Below are 14,849 nucleotides of genomic sequence, written 5' to 3'. Positions count from 1 at the left end.
GTCTGCAATTCGGAGAAGGAAAACTACATTTTTCATACCTCAATACTGCTCATACATTTTTTTTTTTAAGTCCACAAGCCGCCATTTTTAACTCCTCGAATGTCGCTGTTGGGCAGGCTTGGCGTTTTTTTTCTTCCTGCACGTTAATTTTCTTGCCCTTTGGGTTTCCTCCAGCTCATGGCGCAAGGGCAGGTTTTCCCTCAAAACCGCGTTGAGGTTCAGTGAAAAACAAGAGAGAGGATTTGTCTTGAGGGAGGTTCTGTCATGCCCTGTTGTGGGGTTTGGCCTCGCCTGGCGAGAGTAGAAATCTCTGAAATACCGTTTTTGTAAACATTATGCAATCCAAGCCAATTTAACCTGAACCTGGGTTTTTCCTCCAGAACTGTGCCATCATGTCTGAAAGGAGCTCTGTGGCACCGCTGTGAAATATTCTCTCCTCAGCCCGTGAAGGGCTGTATTTAAGATGCTTTTTATATTTTTTTTTGTCAACGTTCAAAGGGATAAACCTTGAAGACGGCGTGGAAGGAGTCCCAGGAGGGGTGGTATCTCTGTCATGTGAGCCTGCATGTGACAGAAAAGAACAGTGCTCATTTTCTAAAATATTGTTTTTTTCTAGAGGCTGGATTAGCTCGGGCAGAAGTGGTTGAGGAAGATTCTAGTGCTGTTGCCGATTTGATCGATCGGTTTGCTTGTCCTCATTGTCCACTTGAGGCTTTCTGACATGCTATCCTATCCGAACTCCTTCATTTCACAATATGAGGAATGTCTTCAAATTTGATTTTGTTCTTGGCAAAGGCAATCGGAGCCCATCCAATTAGGGACCTAACTAGTACGCGGATTTGATTACACAGGAAATGTAGGCGCAGTGGTTCAGCAGGATGACCGGTGAAACCATCGCAGCTCGTTCAGTTAATAGTTGTCTGTTCATCTAGACAGGACCCAGACAGAAAGGTCTGGGTTTCTCCTGCTGTGCTGTTCAGCTGCTGGGTCACTGGGCTTTCTGGAATCTCCTTCTCATTACCAGTTTGTGGGCTATTGGGAAATTAAGTTTCGGTGTTCTCTGCAAAATCCCACACCTCCCTTTTTCTTGTCCTGGGTGGATTGGGTTACAGCGTGTGGTCTCGGATTCATTTTTTTTTCCTCATTATTGATGTTGAAAGTAAATATCACATCTTAGTCTTCCCAGCAATTACTGTTGTTCAGCTGCAAGCATGATCTAGGGAGATCTTTTTTTTTTTTTCCCCATATGCGTGGGCATTGCAAGGAAATACTTTTTAAAACCCTTTTCTCAGCCAGTGTGCGGACGTGACGGAGATCCACACCAGGCCACACGAGAGCATGGCCGAAAATGGCAAACTTCTCTCTGAAGTTCTCTATTTGGGGCGGAGCGGTGGCTCTGTGGCTCAGGATGTGCGCCTGTGGCTGGAAGGTTGCCGGTTCAAATCCCGCAGCCGGCGGAGGAATCCTACTCCGTTGGGCCCCTGAGCAAGGCCCTTCACCCCAACTTCTCCAGGGGCGCCGTATAATGGCTGACCCTGCGCTCTGACCCCAAGCTTCTCTCCCTGCCTGTGTGTCTCATGGAGAGCAAGAGCAAGAGCTGGGGTATGCGAAAAGATAATTCCTAATGCAAGAAATTGTAAAGGGTTAATAAAGTGATGTTGTTGTTATTATTTTTATTATTATTATTAAGACCCCCTACCATGGAGGTGGAACATGCGATGCAGAGCAGAATAGATTTTTTTTTTTCAGATCGCTTCATTAGCAGTATTGTGCAGAATAAAATCCATTTTCCATGGCCACATATATAGGTCAAGCTCTATAAGCCTGTACGGGTCTTGCGGACGTGTCAATGGAGCAAGCCGTCCTGTGTCCAGTTACCAAACGGACAGGGTGGAGAGACTGATTAGCGTTTGTGTTGGGAGATAATCATCGGCAGTGTAAACATGGACCACCACACAGTAAAAAAGCGGGTAGATAAAGTGTCAGGAATCCTCCTCCGAGAGTTTCGCTGTAACGAGAAACTGCCGGTGGGATGCTTACTCCAGCCTTCTTCATTAATTGGCTGTGATTCTTTTTTTTTTAACACGACAGGAGTGTCCGGGGGAGATCATTGATTTCTTCCTCTCTGCCCCCCGCTGGAGCGGTCTGCTCTGGCTGCGAGCAAGGCCGACAGTCGACCAGCGGGAAGGTGCTGCCATCACTGTGCTGCTCGACCTTCGGTACACGTCGGGTTTAAATGATTTAAAAACTCATGTGTTTACAGACGCTTGTAGTGCAGCTGCAGTGCAGGAAAACGCAGTTTCTTGCGCTGTATTGGCATTTTTTCTAAACCAAAGAGGATGTTTGTGTGAGATTTCCTGATTTGTTTTTTAAGTGTTAAATATTTTCCATGTGCATTGCATATAAATCTTCCTTTTTAGTCATTTATTTCGTTGAGGTCTGGTCAGACTCTTGGACGGTTTGGTGAAGAGGAGCTGCCAGCCCCTGTGTATTAGAGACTAAAGTGCTTTTGCTGTTTTCTGCATTTAAAAAAAGTTGCCCTCTATGCATGATACTGGGAGTACAGCTTTCCTGTGCTTTTGTAACTAGTGCAAGAGCTGTGGTTTGTGTTATAGATTGAGTGGGTACTGTATACTGTGGATGTGTGCTCGCCTGTCTGTCTATGCGGATTTGCATACACTGCAGTTATCAGTACTGGATTGATGCCTTTGGTTTTTGACATTCGTGATTCACTGTAGTGGGACAGAAGAACTGCCCCCAGGCAGTCAGTTACCCAGCAGCAACCTATGGAAATAATACTGCAAAACCAAAAAGGAGAGAAGGACTGGAGGTAATGAGATTGCTCTGTGCAAGAAGTGATTGCGCTCTGCAGAGCAAGACTGATGTGGTTCCCACTTTCCTCCAGACTTGTTCCTTCACTCTGCTGCGTGCATGAGAGAGCTTCGCAAGTAGAACAGCGAATCACAGTAGCGACTGGTATGCAAAACGCAAGTGAGTTGCTGACTCTGCCTCTCCTCCAGTGCGCAATGAATTGAGATCGGGGGGCCTTTTGGACGTTTGCACCCCAGAAGGCACGCCTGCCTTGCCAGGCGTAACCGACAGGGCTTCAACAAAGCTGAGCATCTGTCTCCTCGGGCGCTGACAGCCACGCTGATGGATTTCATTTTTTTTTTCCTCCCCGGCTTTCGAGAGCTCACCCAGGGGCTGCGTCGCGTCGGGAGAGCAGATGCATTATCCTCTCCAGCCCATTGATTTTAATCAAATATTAATATACCCCCATCTAAACCGAGAGCCTCTCGAGCGGGGCCCCAAGAAAGACAAACTCTCAAGACGGCGGGCGTCTCGTCTTGGGTAACTGCACCGCAAAATGAATACCTTGGATCTGCTCGATAAAGAGACAGCGGACCAGGCGGCCAAAGATTAAATACATGCTGTCATTGTTTCAGTGTACAGATCGGTGAGGATATAATGATAGGGGCTGGTTACTAGATACACATTTGAGAAAAACTGGGGAAGGGGGGAAGTTCAAGACTCCAGAGCAGAACTCTTACACAAGGGCAGCGGTCCATTGGAGGAATTTTTATATTGCAGGCAGTATAAATGCTGCCACTTCACATCGCACACCAGGCCTCAAAACCCACTCTGAGAGTTTCTGCAAAGCTAATGCATTTGCCCGAGACCACGTCGGTCGGCGGCACTCTGAACTTCATGCACGCCCTTCTGGGCTTGGGCTAAACCGGCAGTAATAAAAGATGAATTAATAGACCAGCCTAGCCCACATCTAGACACGGTGGGTGTTTACTAGACACATGGGGAAGGTTTTGGCTTTCAGTACACAGAAGTAACATAAAAGACGGTCTCTTTTGTGCTTTTGGTGGGGAGGGAGTAGTTACAGGCTTGGCCTTTCACATTTGTCTCTGCAAGATGTGGCACTGAAAGGTAGTTTCTGGTAAGCAAGCACGCAGAATGGGTCGAGGTGAGAGAGCTGCGCTCTCCTGAAGCGAGGTACCAGTGCTGTGAGTTTAATCCCCCTTCACGCACAGCGCCGGAATAACACGCTCTTGTGACGGGATTTGAAAGTTTTAAGATGATGCCAAAACACAGGCTGGAATTTAAGGATTGTGGATTAGTGGTAGGAAATTCGATTTAGTGTTTTGAGGGAGTTCAGTGGTTGGGAACTAGTGGTGGTGACTGAGCGGTCAGAAATGTGTTAGCTGCAGGCTGACCTCTGCAGCAGTCTGGAATTTCTGGAGGGGACTTCTTGTATGTTGCTGGAACAGCCACAGTGAGAAACGGGTCCCTCTCCACAGCCCCTCGAGGGGATAGTCTGGTAAAGGAGGTCTCTCAAGCGCAGGCTGAGCTCTGGGAACGCAGGTTCGAGCCCGTGTCTTGCCCCAGTGGCCGTGCAGAGTTGGCGGGCGGACGGGGTCAGTGACTGGCTCGAAGGTGGCAGGGGCGGGTGAGTCTGCCCTCACTTCCTCCTTCTGCCCCGTGTGCCGACACCTCATTGCGGCTGCGAGGCCGGAGGTAAAAACTGCACAACTGGTAACTTGTCCTCGCCCTGGCTTCCTGTCAATATTTCAAAATCCTCATGCTCACCTATAAGACGCTGCAAGGCTTGGAATCTCGGGACCTCTCTGACCGACTATTGACCTAAACCCCACCTTGCCACCTTCGTTCATCTAATTCTAGTCTCCTGTCTCTCCCCCAAGCCCGTCTACATACTATGAGTGACAGGGCCTTCTCCTGCTGCACCCCAAAGCTCTAGAACTCTAACCCCAAGGATATCGGAGAGCCATCTTCCCTGAGCTCTTTCAAATCTAGACTCAAAACCATCTTGTCTAGAAGGGTTCATATTAAACTGGTTCTATGTGCCCCTTGGCTGTCCTGTATTCCACACCACAATCTATCTCCTCTCGTATATATTTTGTTGTTGTTCTGTAATCTGATTTGAGAAGCCACTTTTAGAGGTGCTATATAAAAAATAGTGTATATATGTATTCATTGCCAAATCTAAAATCACTAGTGATATATTTAATTTTTGCAAAAAAATTATATAAGCTGTGATAGTTACTACATCGGGACAAGAATTACCCCAAATGTCTTGGATGGTGCAGGAAGAATCTGTCCCTCCGTCAGAACTTCTGAGCTCATAGGACCAACTGGTCCTGTAGTGACAGAGCTCAGACAAGCCAGAGCCTTTGTGTTGTATGTCAAGTCTTTTGCTTGCTGCTCTTGATCAGATAAGATCTCTGCTTTGAACGCTGTTGGTGACCTGCGTTTACAGTGTTTTAGAGCTATAAATGTTGGCATGCTGCCATGTTTCTTAAATTACTGCAGAGTGTCTATTAGGCAGTGACGAATCGATACACGTTTGATTCGTTTTCACGGCTTGTTTAGGTTTGTAGTCTGGCTGTATTACACCACTATTGCTGACATTTGAGCAGTGAGGGGCAACTGATAACACCTGGGAAACCAAGATTGGACTTGGGAATTCTGTTAATCATTAATTGCTGCAATTATTGCACAGGATTTTTTCCTCCCGTGTTTTCCTAAATGAAGGATACCAGAGGTCCTGAGATCTGCCAGAGTGGGTAGAAGGTAGTTAGAAAGGTTGCAGGTGTTTGTCTGTTCTTACCCCCACGTCTTGACAGAGGGCATTTGACAGAGACACTCTTTACAAATCCTACCCGTTTCCTATACTCGGAATGGAAATGCTCCGGCCGTATTAGTCATCCAGGAGTAATGGCAGTGGAAAAATGCATTTTTAATGTCAGTGGATCAAAGCACATGCAGTATTGACTGGGCGGGCAGACGAACAAGCCTGATGTCGTCGGGGCTGCTCTCGTGTGCAGGGAGAACGGGCCAGAGGACAGTCACAGGTCCGTAAGGTCAGGATCCAGCACCAAGGAGGAGAACTGGGCATGCAAGCTGGTACCAAAGAATAAGATATATGACTTAAGCCATATAAATAGGGGTATAATAATAATTCCTTATGCTTGTATAGCTCTTCTCTGGACACTCTGCTCAAAGCGCTTTCCAGGTAATGGGGATCCCCTCCACCTCCACCAGTGTGCAGCCCCACCTGGATGATGCACCAGTACTCTCCCCACAAACCAGCTCTCAGTGGGGAGGAGAGCAGAGTGATGAAGCCAGTTCAGAGATGGGGGGATTATTAGGAGGCCATGATTAGTAAAGGCTAGGGGGAAATTTGCCAGGACGCCCCTACTCTTACACCCCTACTCTTTTTAATGACCACAGAGTCAGGACCTCGGTTTTACATCTTGTCCAAAGGATGACGCCTTTTGAACAGTATAGTGTCCCCCGTTGCTATACTGGGACATTAGGACCCACACAGACCACAGGGTGAGCGCCCCCCTAGTGGCCCCAATAACGCCTCTTCCAGCAGCAACCTAGAGGTTTTTGAAAATGCTAGCAAAAGATTGAATTGGTTTGCCTGTTGAATATTTAAATCCCAAGGCAGGGCTCTTGCTAGTCCCTGCAGCCATGGTGTACTACCTTTTGCTCACTGAAGTGGCTCCACCTCTCTGTGGTGGGACTGCACAACGCAGATGTCCGTACGCTGGAGGAATGGGGCCGGAGGGGGTATTAATCCCCTCCCTGCAACAGGTTGGAATCTCAGGTTGCAAAAAGCAGCACAAGTTGTATTTCTCTGCTTTTAGAAGCACATTCCCCAGCAGCCTGGCAGCCACTCCAGAGCCCCTTTCCTGTTCTTCTCTAACCTTTGTTGTCATTTTTGTATTTGGAGTGCAGGAGACAAGTGTTCTCATTATCGGGCTTTTGCCTGCCTGCCTGCTGTGAATTCTTCCTCCGTCTGCAGCTCTAGAGCATCTCGTTGGTATTCAAGGGTGCATGACGAGACGGAGAGTTTTTGAGCACACGAGCTGAGGCGGTTTGCCGTGTACATTCAGCTGCAGATAAAATAGCCTGTATGGTGAGTCATAAAGCAGGCTTTATCCAAGAAATGGCCTCAGAGTGTGCATATAAAAAAACGTGTACAGAATGATACATTTCAGGTCCTGTTTTTTATTGATCGTCATCTAGCTGTGCATAAGGGTAAGGTGCTCCTACAGATATTTTTTGGATCATGCACTGCTGGGGCTTCTGTTATCCTTTTCCAGTCTCACGTCATGTCTATTTTGGACAGCATGACTTAATGCCTGCGCTCAGGCTGAGATCAGGGCATCGGCTCGAAGTGGATCTCCGGGCGGCCTGGCAGTCTGTTCTCCGTCTGGGGGGGGGACAGTCGGACAGTCTGGCCTAGCTGTTCTGCGATCCGACACCACGGATAGCCCGGGTGGGATCTTGGGAAGCGGGGGACACCGCTGTTTGAGGAAAAACGAGTCGGGTTCCCCCTGGCTAGTTGTTCCTGGTTGGGCTCCGTCGCAGCCACAATGAGAGCCTTGTTTCAGACGCCCCCTCATTTGCTACTGCCAGTGGATCGGTGTCCAGACGGAAAAAGAGCTCCCTAGAGCACATAGAAGTTCAGCACCACTTCCCCCCTGCAGTCTGTCTTCGGAGCATTCCCTACTCCTTCTCTTTAACTAACTCCGGAATGAAATGGAACATGAAAGATTAGACTTGTAAAGTTAGTGGGGTTGTTCCCTTGGCTGTGGCGCAAGAGCAGGGGGGTGAAACGGTGAGGAATGTGCGCTGTGCTGTCATTGGGAACACAGCAGAGCTGCCTGTGCAAGGTAGCAGAAGGGCCGCACCAGAGAGTGACCTTGTTCTGTCGGAATGGCCTGTTGTCCTGCTGCCCTCAGTTCAGCCATTAAAGGTTAACTGCAGTCCCAGTGTCTCAGACCTGTTACTACATTGAGGTACCGAAACTAGAAGGAGGTTTTTACCTGCGTTGCATGATCTGGTCTCTTGCCTTGCGAGGTGGAACAAGAGCCGTTGTAAAACGCCGTCCGTCTCCCTTCTCTCCCTTGCAGAGTAGAGAGGTCTACTGACCAGGTCATCAAGCCGGTCAACGTGGAAGCCTTATCCAAGTGGGTGGGCAAGATTCCAGCCGACGTCCTGCGGGACATGCCCGCGATCGCCCCCATGTTGGCGCGGCTGGGGTACGACCCGCATGCCAACCCCCCGAACTACGGCCGGCCGGATCCCCAAGTCCTGGACAACACCAGAAGGGTGAGTGCTCCTTCGTGGGTTCGAGGGTTTGGAGTGGACGCGCTCCTCCCAGCGGGATTTATTGCCGCTCTGCGGCTGGACATACCCGGCCAGACCCCCACATTCCCAGGCTTCGGGGTTTCGGCTTAGCCGGTCGTTGAGGAATGAGGTTTCTTCCAAGGAAAAAGAACCCTTGCCAGCCTTCTCTATTTATTTATTTTTAAATAAGACCCTGTAATCTAATTTTGGCTCTGGGTCCCCTGTGTAGGGTTAATGTTGACGATCCGATGACCTTTTATCTGCAAATGGAAATGTCTGTAGTTGTCCAAAACGGCACATTTTAAACCAAAACTGGAAAAAAATGTTTTTAGATTTCATGAGGTGTAAAGTTTAGAGCAATCAACCTTTGTACAGTCCAAGGTTCAGTAACTGTGAGCCACCACTGGTGACATTTAACTTACTGTACACAAACTCTGATCTCTCTTGCTTCAGCAGAATCCGTGGGAGTTTTTTTTTTGTTTCCACTGTCTCCTTAACCGCTACATCCTTAACAAAGTGAAGGTGTACGTTATATATCGGAAAGAAAAATTGCTCAAGGAAACTCTTCTTGTTCCAACTACCGTTTCTATTATTATCCACTGTTGGAAGCTTGGAATGTGTAGCATCTCGCCAGCATTAGGATAAAAATAAAATATTTACTTGTGTGATAAGATACAGAAACATTTGTAACAAATATCTCCACTGAGGTTGGAGATTGAAAATATGCAAGATAGCTATGTGCAGGGTAGGGATCTCAGTCATGGTTGTTCAAAATACTTTGTTTTTTTTTTTCGGATGAGACGAGTGTCCACAACAGAAAAGTTTTAATCCTTAATAACCTTGGTTATCACTGAGGCTGTGGGTTGGTTTTTCATTAGAACTAAACACAGCACTGCACCCGTCTCACTGCCTTGAAGTTACTGATAAGCAGCAATTAGCAAGGTCTTATCCTCTGGTGTAGCCGACTCCCAGTCCACAGCTGTGGGCCAGCAGTGTATAGTGGGAATATCTGAACAGTGCTGATGTATGGTATAAGTGCATATGTAGTCCCACATATAGGAGGACACCCACTTCATTTACCACCTTAGTACAACCCCACCTGGGGGACACACCTGCAGCCTCGCTGCTCAGCAGCTCAGCAGCTCAGCAGCTAGACAGTGCCTCACCACTTGAATTAAGAGGGAAATAGAGTCCAGGTTGTGCAAGGCCAGACTGGAATAGAGTGGTGTTAATAAGCAGTTGTTTTTTGGCAGCCTTTTTGCTGAAATTGGACAGCTGAGTGGACGTCTTGTGTGCAGCTGCCCAGGGAAATGCAGGCTTTCGTGTTCAGTGTGCTTTTGAGCAAGGTGATCCCCCTTCTCTTGCTGTAATCGAGAGTTTTACCTGCCTGTTCAGAAAGATCCTGGTTACATCTGGGAGTGTGACGGGGGATGAGAGGTGTTCAGATGCAATAATAGGAAGCAATAAAAGAGAACAGTGTGTAAAGACGAGTCTTCAGGATGATATTTGATAATGCAGTGCATCTAATAAAGGCAAACAGATGAAGGGATATATCCGCATATTGATTCTGTGTTGCCTTTGACAAGTAGCATTATCATCTGTGCAAGCAAGCTGCCAGCCTGTGGATAACAGTCTAGGTGGGCTCTTGGAGAATGATGTCAGTTCTGAGATGGTGGGGGGGCTCAGTCAATAGATATTTATCTGCCCCCCTCCCAGCAGGGCGTGTGTGACAGACAGACATTGGATGCCGTGCATGCAGTTGAGTGTTGCTGGCCAGAAAAGCCCTCGTCTGGCCTCGGCATTCTGCACTGCTGGCTTTAACTATCCTGGGCGGTACATTTCCCCATGGGGGAGACTTCTGCGCAGTGTCAGGGGGTCTCTGATCATGAGCGCAGCAGGAGCTACTGCAGGCAAAATAAAATGACATCTTTGCTCTAAAAATAGTCAGATATTAAAAGTAGACTTCCTGTGATGGGCTGAGATGAAAGTGCTGTGTTTTTAGGAGCAAGATGAAAGTAGAACTGCTAAAAAGTCTGTCATCCACCAATGGATCATTAAAGACTGGTGCTGTGCGATGTGTTTTCTTGACTGCTGCCCACTTCCCAGAAAAGTCTGAACTTGTATGTAAGCTTTTCCTAGTCCTAGTTTTTTATCTGTCTGCTGCAAATCTGCACATTCCCAGAGGGTGAAGTGTTGCTGCTTGTAGTAACAGGGACTCCATAAATAGAGCCAGTCTGACGATTTCCAAGAGCCTTTCCCTCCAGAGACATAAATGTGAGTCTGTGCAGAGAACCGGAGAGCGGACAGAGCCAAGCCAACACTGCCCATTGCAACTCGGCCTGCAGCCCGAAGGTTTACAGCGTGCGGGAGGGGGGCGAGAGGTTAAGATGAAATGGACTTCCTCGGTTAAGATCATTAAATCGCTTTATGCACGCACAGAGGGCATCTGCCCGTCTGTATATTTTATGAGGCCTTGATGATCCATCTGTCAGAGCTGCATTTAAGCCATATAGAAGCCTGTCGGACTTTCATCATCTTTGTTTGAGAGGTGTCTCTGTGGCCATATAAAAACCTCTTACAGTGCATCCACATACCAGAAAGCTTAAATATGGGTGTTCTGAGAGGGCCCGGGTTAAAAATTTAATGATGTAGTTGTAATGTTAAAAGTATAAGAAGTTCACTTGTGCATTTTTTAAAGCCTTTTAAAGGTATTTTAATGTTATTGTACTGATCGGCACACAAGCTATATTTGCTCCAGTATCTTTCTATAGAGTTTCTCTGGCTAAAGTGTGTGTGTGCGCATCTATAATTGTAGGGCATGTTACTCCCCATGTTGGGAAGGCAACTTTTTTCTTACTCTACTTTTCGAATTTTAACTTTCACTCTACTTTTCGAATTCCTATTTCTTTGAAGAAAATGCATATCCAGCTCGGTGGTCGGTGCTGAAGGCAGAGCAAAATTTCTCGGATTACAGTACAGTTTGTTCTCTGGTCTCTGGCATTTTTTTTTTACATTCAAAATATTTATACGACATATCATAAAACATTTTTCCAGATGTTTTCTTTTAAAAAAAAAACAGCAGCGAGAACAGAAAGATCCACAAGCTCTCCGAATGCTCTCTCTCGCACATGGGGCTCTCTGCTGGGCTGCAGGAGACCGGGAAACGCGATGCGTCCCTGGATCTCAGCCCGAAAAATGGGGACGGCGTTTTTTTTTTTTAGATGAAACTCCAGAACTCTGCAGGGGTCCCAGCTGGAGCCCCGCTGGCTCGCACTGTGCGGGAGGTACTGGTGGTGTGAGGTCGGGGGGGGTGGGGGGTGGTTGCGTTGGAGCCTGGCATTGTTTTTCCTGCTAAATGGAGAACAGAACAGTCTTCCCAGCTCTGGCTTCCTGTCCGCCGCGGTGAGTGGTGTTAACAGCAAATGAGTCAATTAGACTGAAGCACGCTACCGGGCCTGCTGAGCAGCTGCCAGATCATTCCCAGTTTCCCCCCAGTCCAGAGGCCTGAGAAATCCCTCCTGTGCCTTTCATCGGCATGCTCCAGTGCCAGTATTCCCTTCCTGCTTGCCTGCTCTTTTCTTTCCCTCCTGGGGGGGGGCGTTTTGTGTTGCTGCTGGACTGCTCTCTGGTCCTCTGTGTCCAGCATTGCAGGCGGCCGCGTGGCTGTGGAGCAGACCAGAATGTCCAGTCCGCGGCCCGTTGGGGCTCTGTGATGTGCTAACAGTGGGGGGGGGTTGCCATCTGTGTGGACTACACTGCATATATAGAAAGGACCGTGTGCCATAGACATTTTAGGGGCAAAAATTAATATTGAGAATATTTAAGCCTTTTAAGTTTTTTCTTGTCTAGATTCAAAAGAGTGGACAGAGGTCCAAGTCGGCATTAAACTTACTTGAACGCTGCTGACTACAGAAAAATTTAATACTACACAGAAAATGTTTGAGTACTAACCCTTAGCGCCTGGTTACCTAGAGGAGGGGATGTCATCCCCTTTTCTCTGCAGTGCAGAATAGGTGTTGGAGTCTCCCCTTGGCCTGCAGCCAGAGACCTCAATGGCTCTTTGTCTCCTGTGTTGCTTGAGGCACTGCTGGGCTTATAAACCCCAGGTCATGTGATCCAGTCCACCAATCAAAACCTGACTTGGACCATGATGTCATCTGTGGCTTTCATTGCCGGAATGGATATATACACATTAGGCACCGCCATTATAGAAAGAATAATGCAATAATAGAGTTATAGGTAGATAAAAATGGAGCAGGAAAATATATTTGATAGGTAGGAAAGTCATGAATTAAGAGAAATTGCTAAAAGAATCCTTAGCTGAAAGCCTTTGCAAAGTGAGTTATTGGTTTTTTTTTTTGAATGGTGGGAACTCATGTTAAATTAAGGATGGCAAAAAAAAAAGTTACACTCAAAAATATTTCAGCACTTCGGAGTTTCTGCATGCATGCTAGGGTAGCGAGTCTGGACGCGGACCTCTCCGATTTTGACATCGGATGAAGCCAAAGACCCTTTGAATCTTTTAATTCCCTTATTCTCCTACCGGGGGATACAGGTGTCGACTTCCTGCCTTGATGCCGAGAGGCTGTATTGGATGGATACTGTGATGCCCCTTTCCCCATGTGTCCCGAATCCTCCTCCTGTTTCTTGCCCGCTCTCCAAGTTACTCTGCGGCTGCCTCGGCAACGCCGGCTCACATCTGCCCTGTATTAAGCTTGTGTTTTCCTTGGAGCATGGGCGGCTGTATCAGATGTTCCTGAGGGTCACTGCTACTTCTGTTGTAAGCCCTGCTGTTATTGGTTTGGGGAAAAAAAGCCAGTTTCCCCACGTGCCCATGTGGAGAGAAGGCTAGCTCGTTACAAGATGGGTAGTAACTGCCCTTCGTCCTTGACTGGGCCAGGCAGTGGCTTGAGACCACCCAAGCAAAACCGCTTTCCGTGAGCTGCCTTTCAAAGAAACCTGGAAATCTCAGCCTTCAGACGTGGCTGAAATGGAATTATGACCCAGCTGTAATCTCTTGCACACGCAGTGGGTGGACACGGTTTTGGGGAGCTCTTTTCAGTTCTACTGACACCTCAACCAGATCGACTGGACGATAAAGCCGCATTCCCAAAATGCGGGAGCCAAGAATTTCCTCCTGTGCTTATCTCCTTGTCTCAGCTCCACGCTTGTTGATATTGGCTCACACATAATCATGCGGCAGCGCCTGCTCTCTGCATTACTAACCATTTTGGATTAGATGCTTTCCGTCTGCGAAGACGGGAGAGCTGTTTCTTGTCCAAGTGCTTCGATCCCGTCCCTCTGCAAGCCCCAGCAGTCTGGTGTGAGTAAGCTCTTGGCAGGCAGCACTCCTCCGCGGCAGGGATGTAGTCTCCTCTGCGTGTGCAGACTGACCAAGAGGGGAGGTGTATTGGAACCTGAACATTTAGGAGAGCTGCAGAATTCGGTGATGACTTGCTGCCCATTTATTGTGGCCCAAAACAAGCCTGGTGCCAAGTAAAATGGGCAAGCTGATTAATGACATTCAGTGCTGGAATGTCACTTTTGTAGGCATTGGAACAGCACAGCAGTAACAGATTCTTTTAATGAGTTGTCTTTTGAAGCTAGTTTGGTTACAAAGCCCTGCGCTGAGGGGGTCACAGAGCTCTCTGTCTGAAAGAGACCTTCTGTTTCCTTGGCAACCAAATAGAAAGGCTCACCTGACGCATAAAAACACATCGTCCTGCAAAATCCGACAATGACTTGCTGGGCTTTCTTGAAGAGGTCTGTTTTTATTTTCGTTTCAGACGTTCTATTCCTATTCAGCCTCCGTGATTCGTGTTTTGGAGTTGCATCTGTCTTTGGTGACCTTGACATTTTGTATGTCTCTGTCCGCCCACAACTGAAATCATTCGTTGCCGAGGTCGTTGTCTCTGATGATAGTTATCAAAATACTGGCCTTTAAAGTTTTAGGAACTTCGAACCTGTTGCAGGGGTACAGCTGGTTCTGTTTTATGAGAAATCTTTTGGAAATGATATTCACTTGACTCGCAAATTTCTTAACTTAAAATAGCTGTAAGTATGCAATAATTTTTAAAGCCCAGAGAGCTACAAAACAATGAAGAGGATGCAGAGAGAATAATGCAATGTCAGTTGCAGTAAATTTGACATTGAACTTTGAAGAATTGGTGGAATTGGGGTTTTCAGATTTTGTTGGGAATGAAGTTTGATCCTGATAATTGTTTCAGATTGAAGCTAAGCAAACATAGGCTGATCTTTTTGGAAAATTCAGCTTGCTTGTTAGGACAAGACATGGAGTGCATGACTGTGCTTGATCATAGAGGTCCTGATCTTGATTGATCTAAAGGGCCGTGATTGCTGGCGCCCCATGTGGAGGTTGGGATTAGTGGGCCCTGCATTGTCTCTCGGCGAAATGTGGACCCCTGTGACTTTCCGGGTGCCAGCAGTCTTGAGGTGACATCAGTGAGGGACACACCTCTCCTCCAATCAGAGCAGGTTCACCTGTACGTCACCATGGAGCTCCATGTGCATTGGAAGGTCAAGAGGTCAAGTCGGGCGGGCCAGAGGAGCATGTCGGCTCTTCTTCGTTCTCCCTGCGCGCCATAACCCGCGACAAAGGCACAACCAGGGGAAAAAATGTGATTCTACATTTATAAAGACAGCGGCAACCTTGGTGC

The 14,849-nt window shown here is 47.5% G+C and overlaps 1 protein-coding gene across 4 annotated transcripts in view; it reads left to right on the top strand.

The window, feature by feature from the left end:
* LOC148814326 (protein-tyrosine sulfotransferase 1) overlaps nt 1–14,849 on the top strand; it is a 42,443-nt gene that overhangs the window by 16,666 nt on the left and 10,928 nt on the right. For all 4 annotated transcript variants that reach the window (XM_088906776.1, XM_088906773.1, XM_088906774.1 and 1 more), the window contains one exon: nt 7,956–8,154. In XM_088906776.1, the coding sequence (XP_088762902.1) occupies nt 7,956–8,154 (199 nt within the window). The remainder of the gene's footprint in view (nt 1–7,955; nt 8,155–14,849) is intronic.

The sequence above is a fragment of the Atractosteus spatula genome, chromosome 27 (genome assembly GCF_055471065.1).
Source record: "Atractosteus spatula isolate fAtrSpa1 chromosome 27, fAtrSpa1.hap1, whole genome shotgun sequence".
Lineage (NCBI taxonomy): Eukaryota > Metazoa > Chordata > Actinopteri > Semionotiformes > Lepisosteidae > Atractosteus > Atractosteus spatula.
The sequence above is the reverse complement of the archived record's forward strand: the minus strand, read 5'-3'. Positions and strand labels throughout refer to the sequence as shown.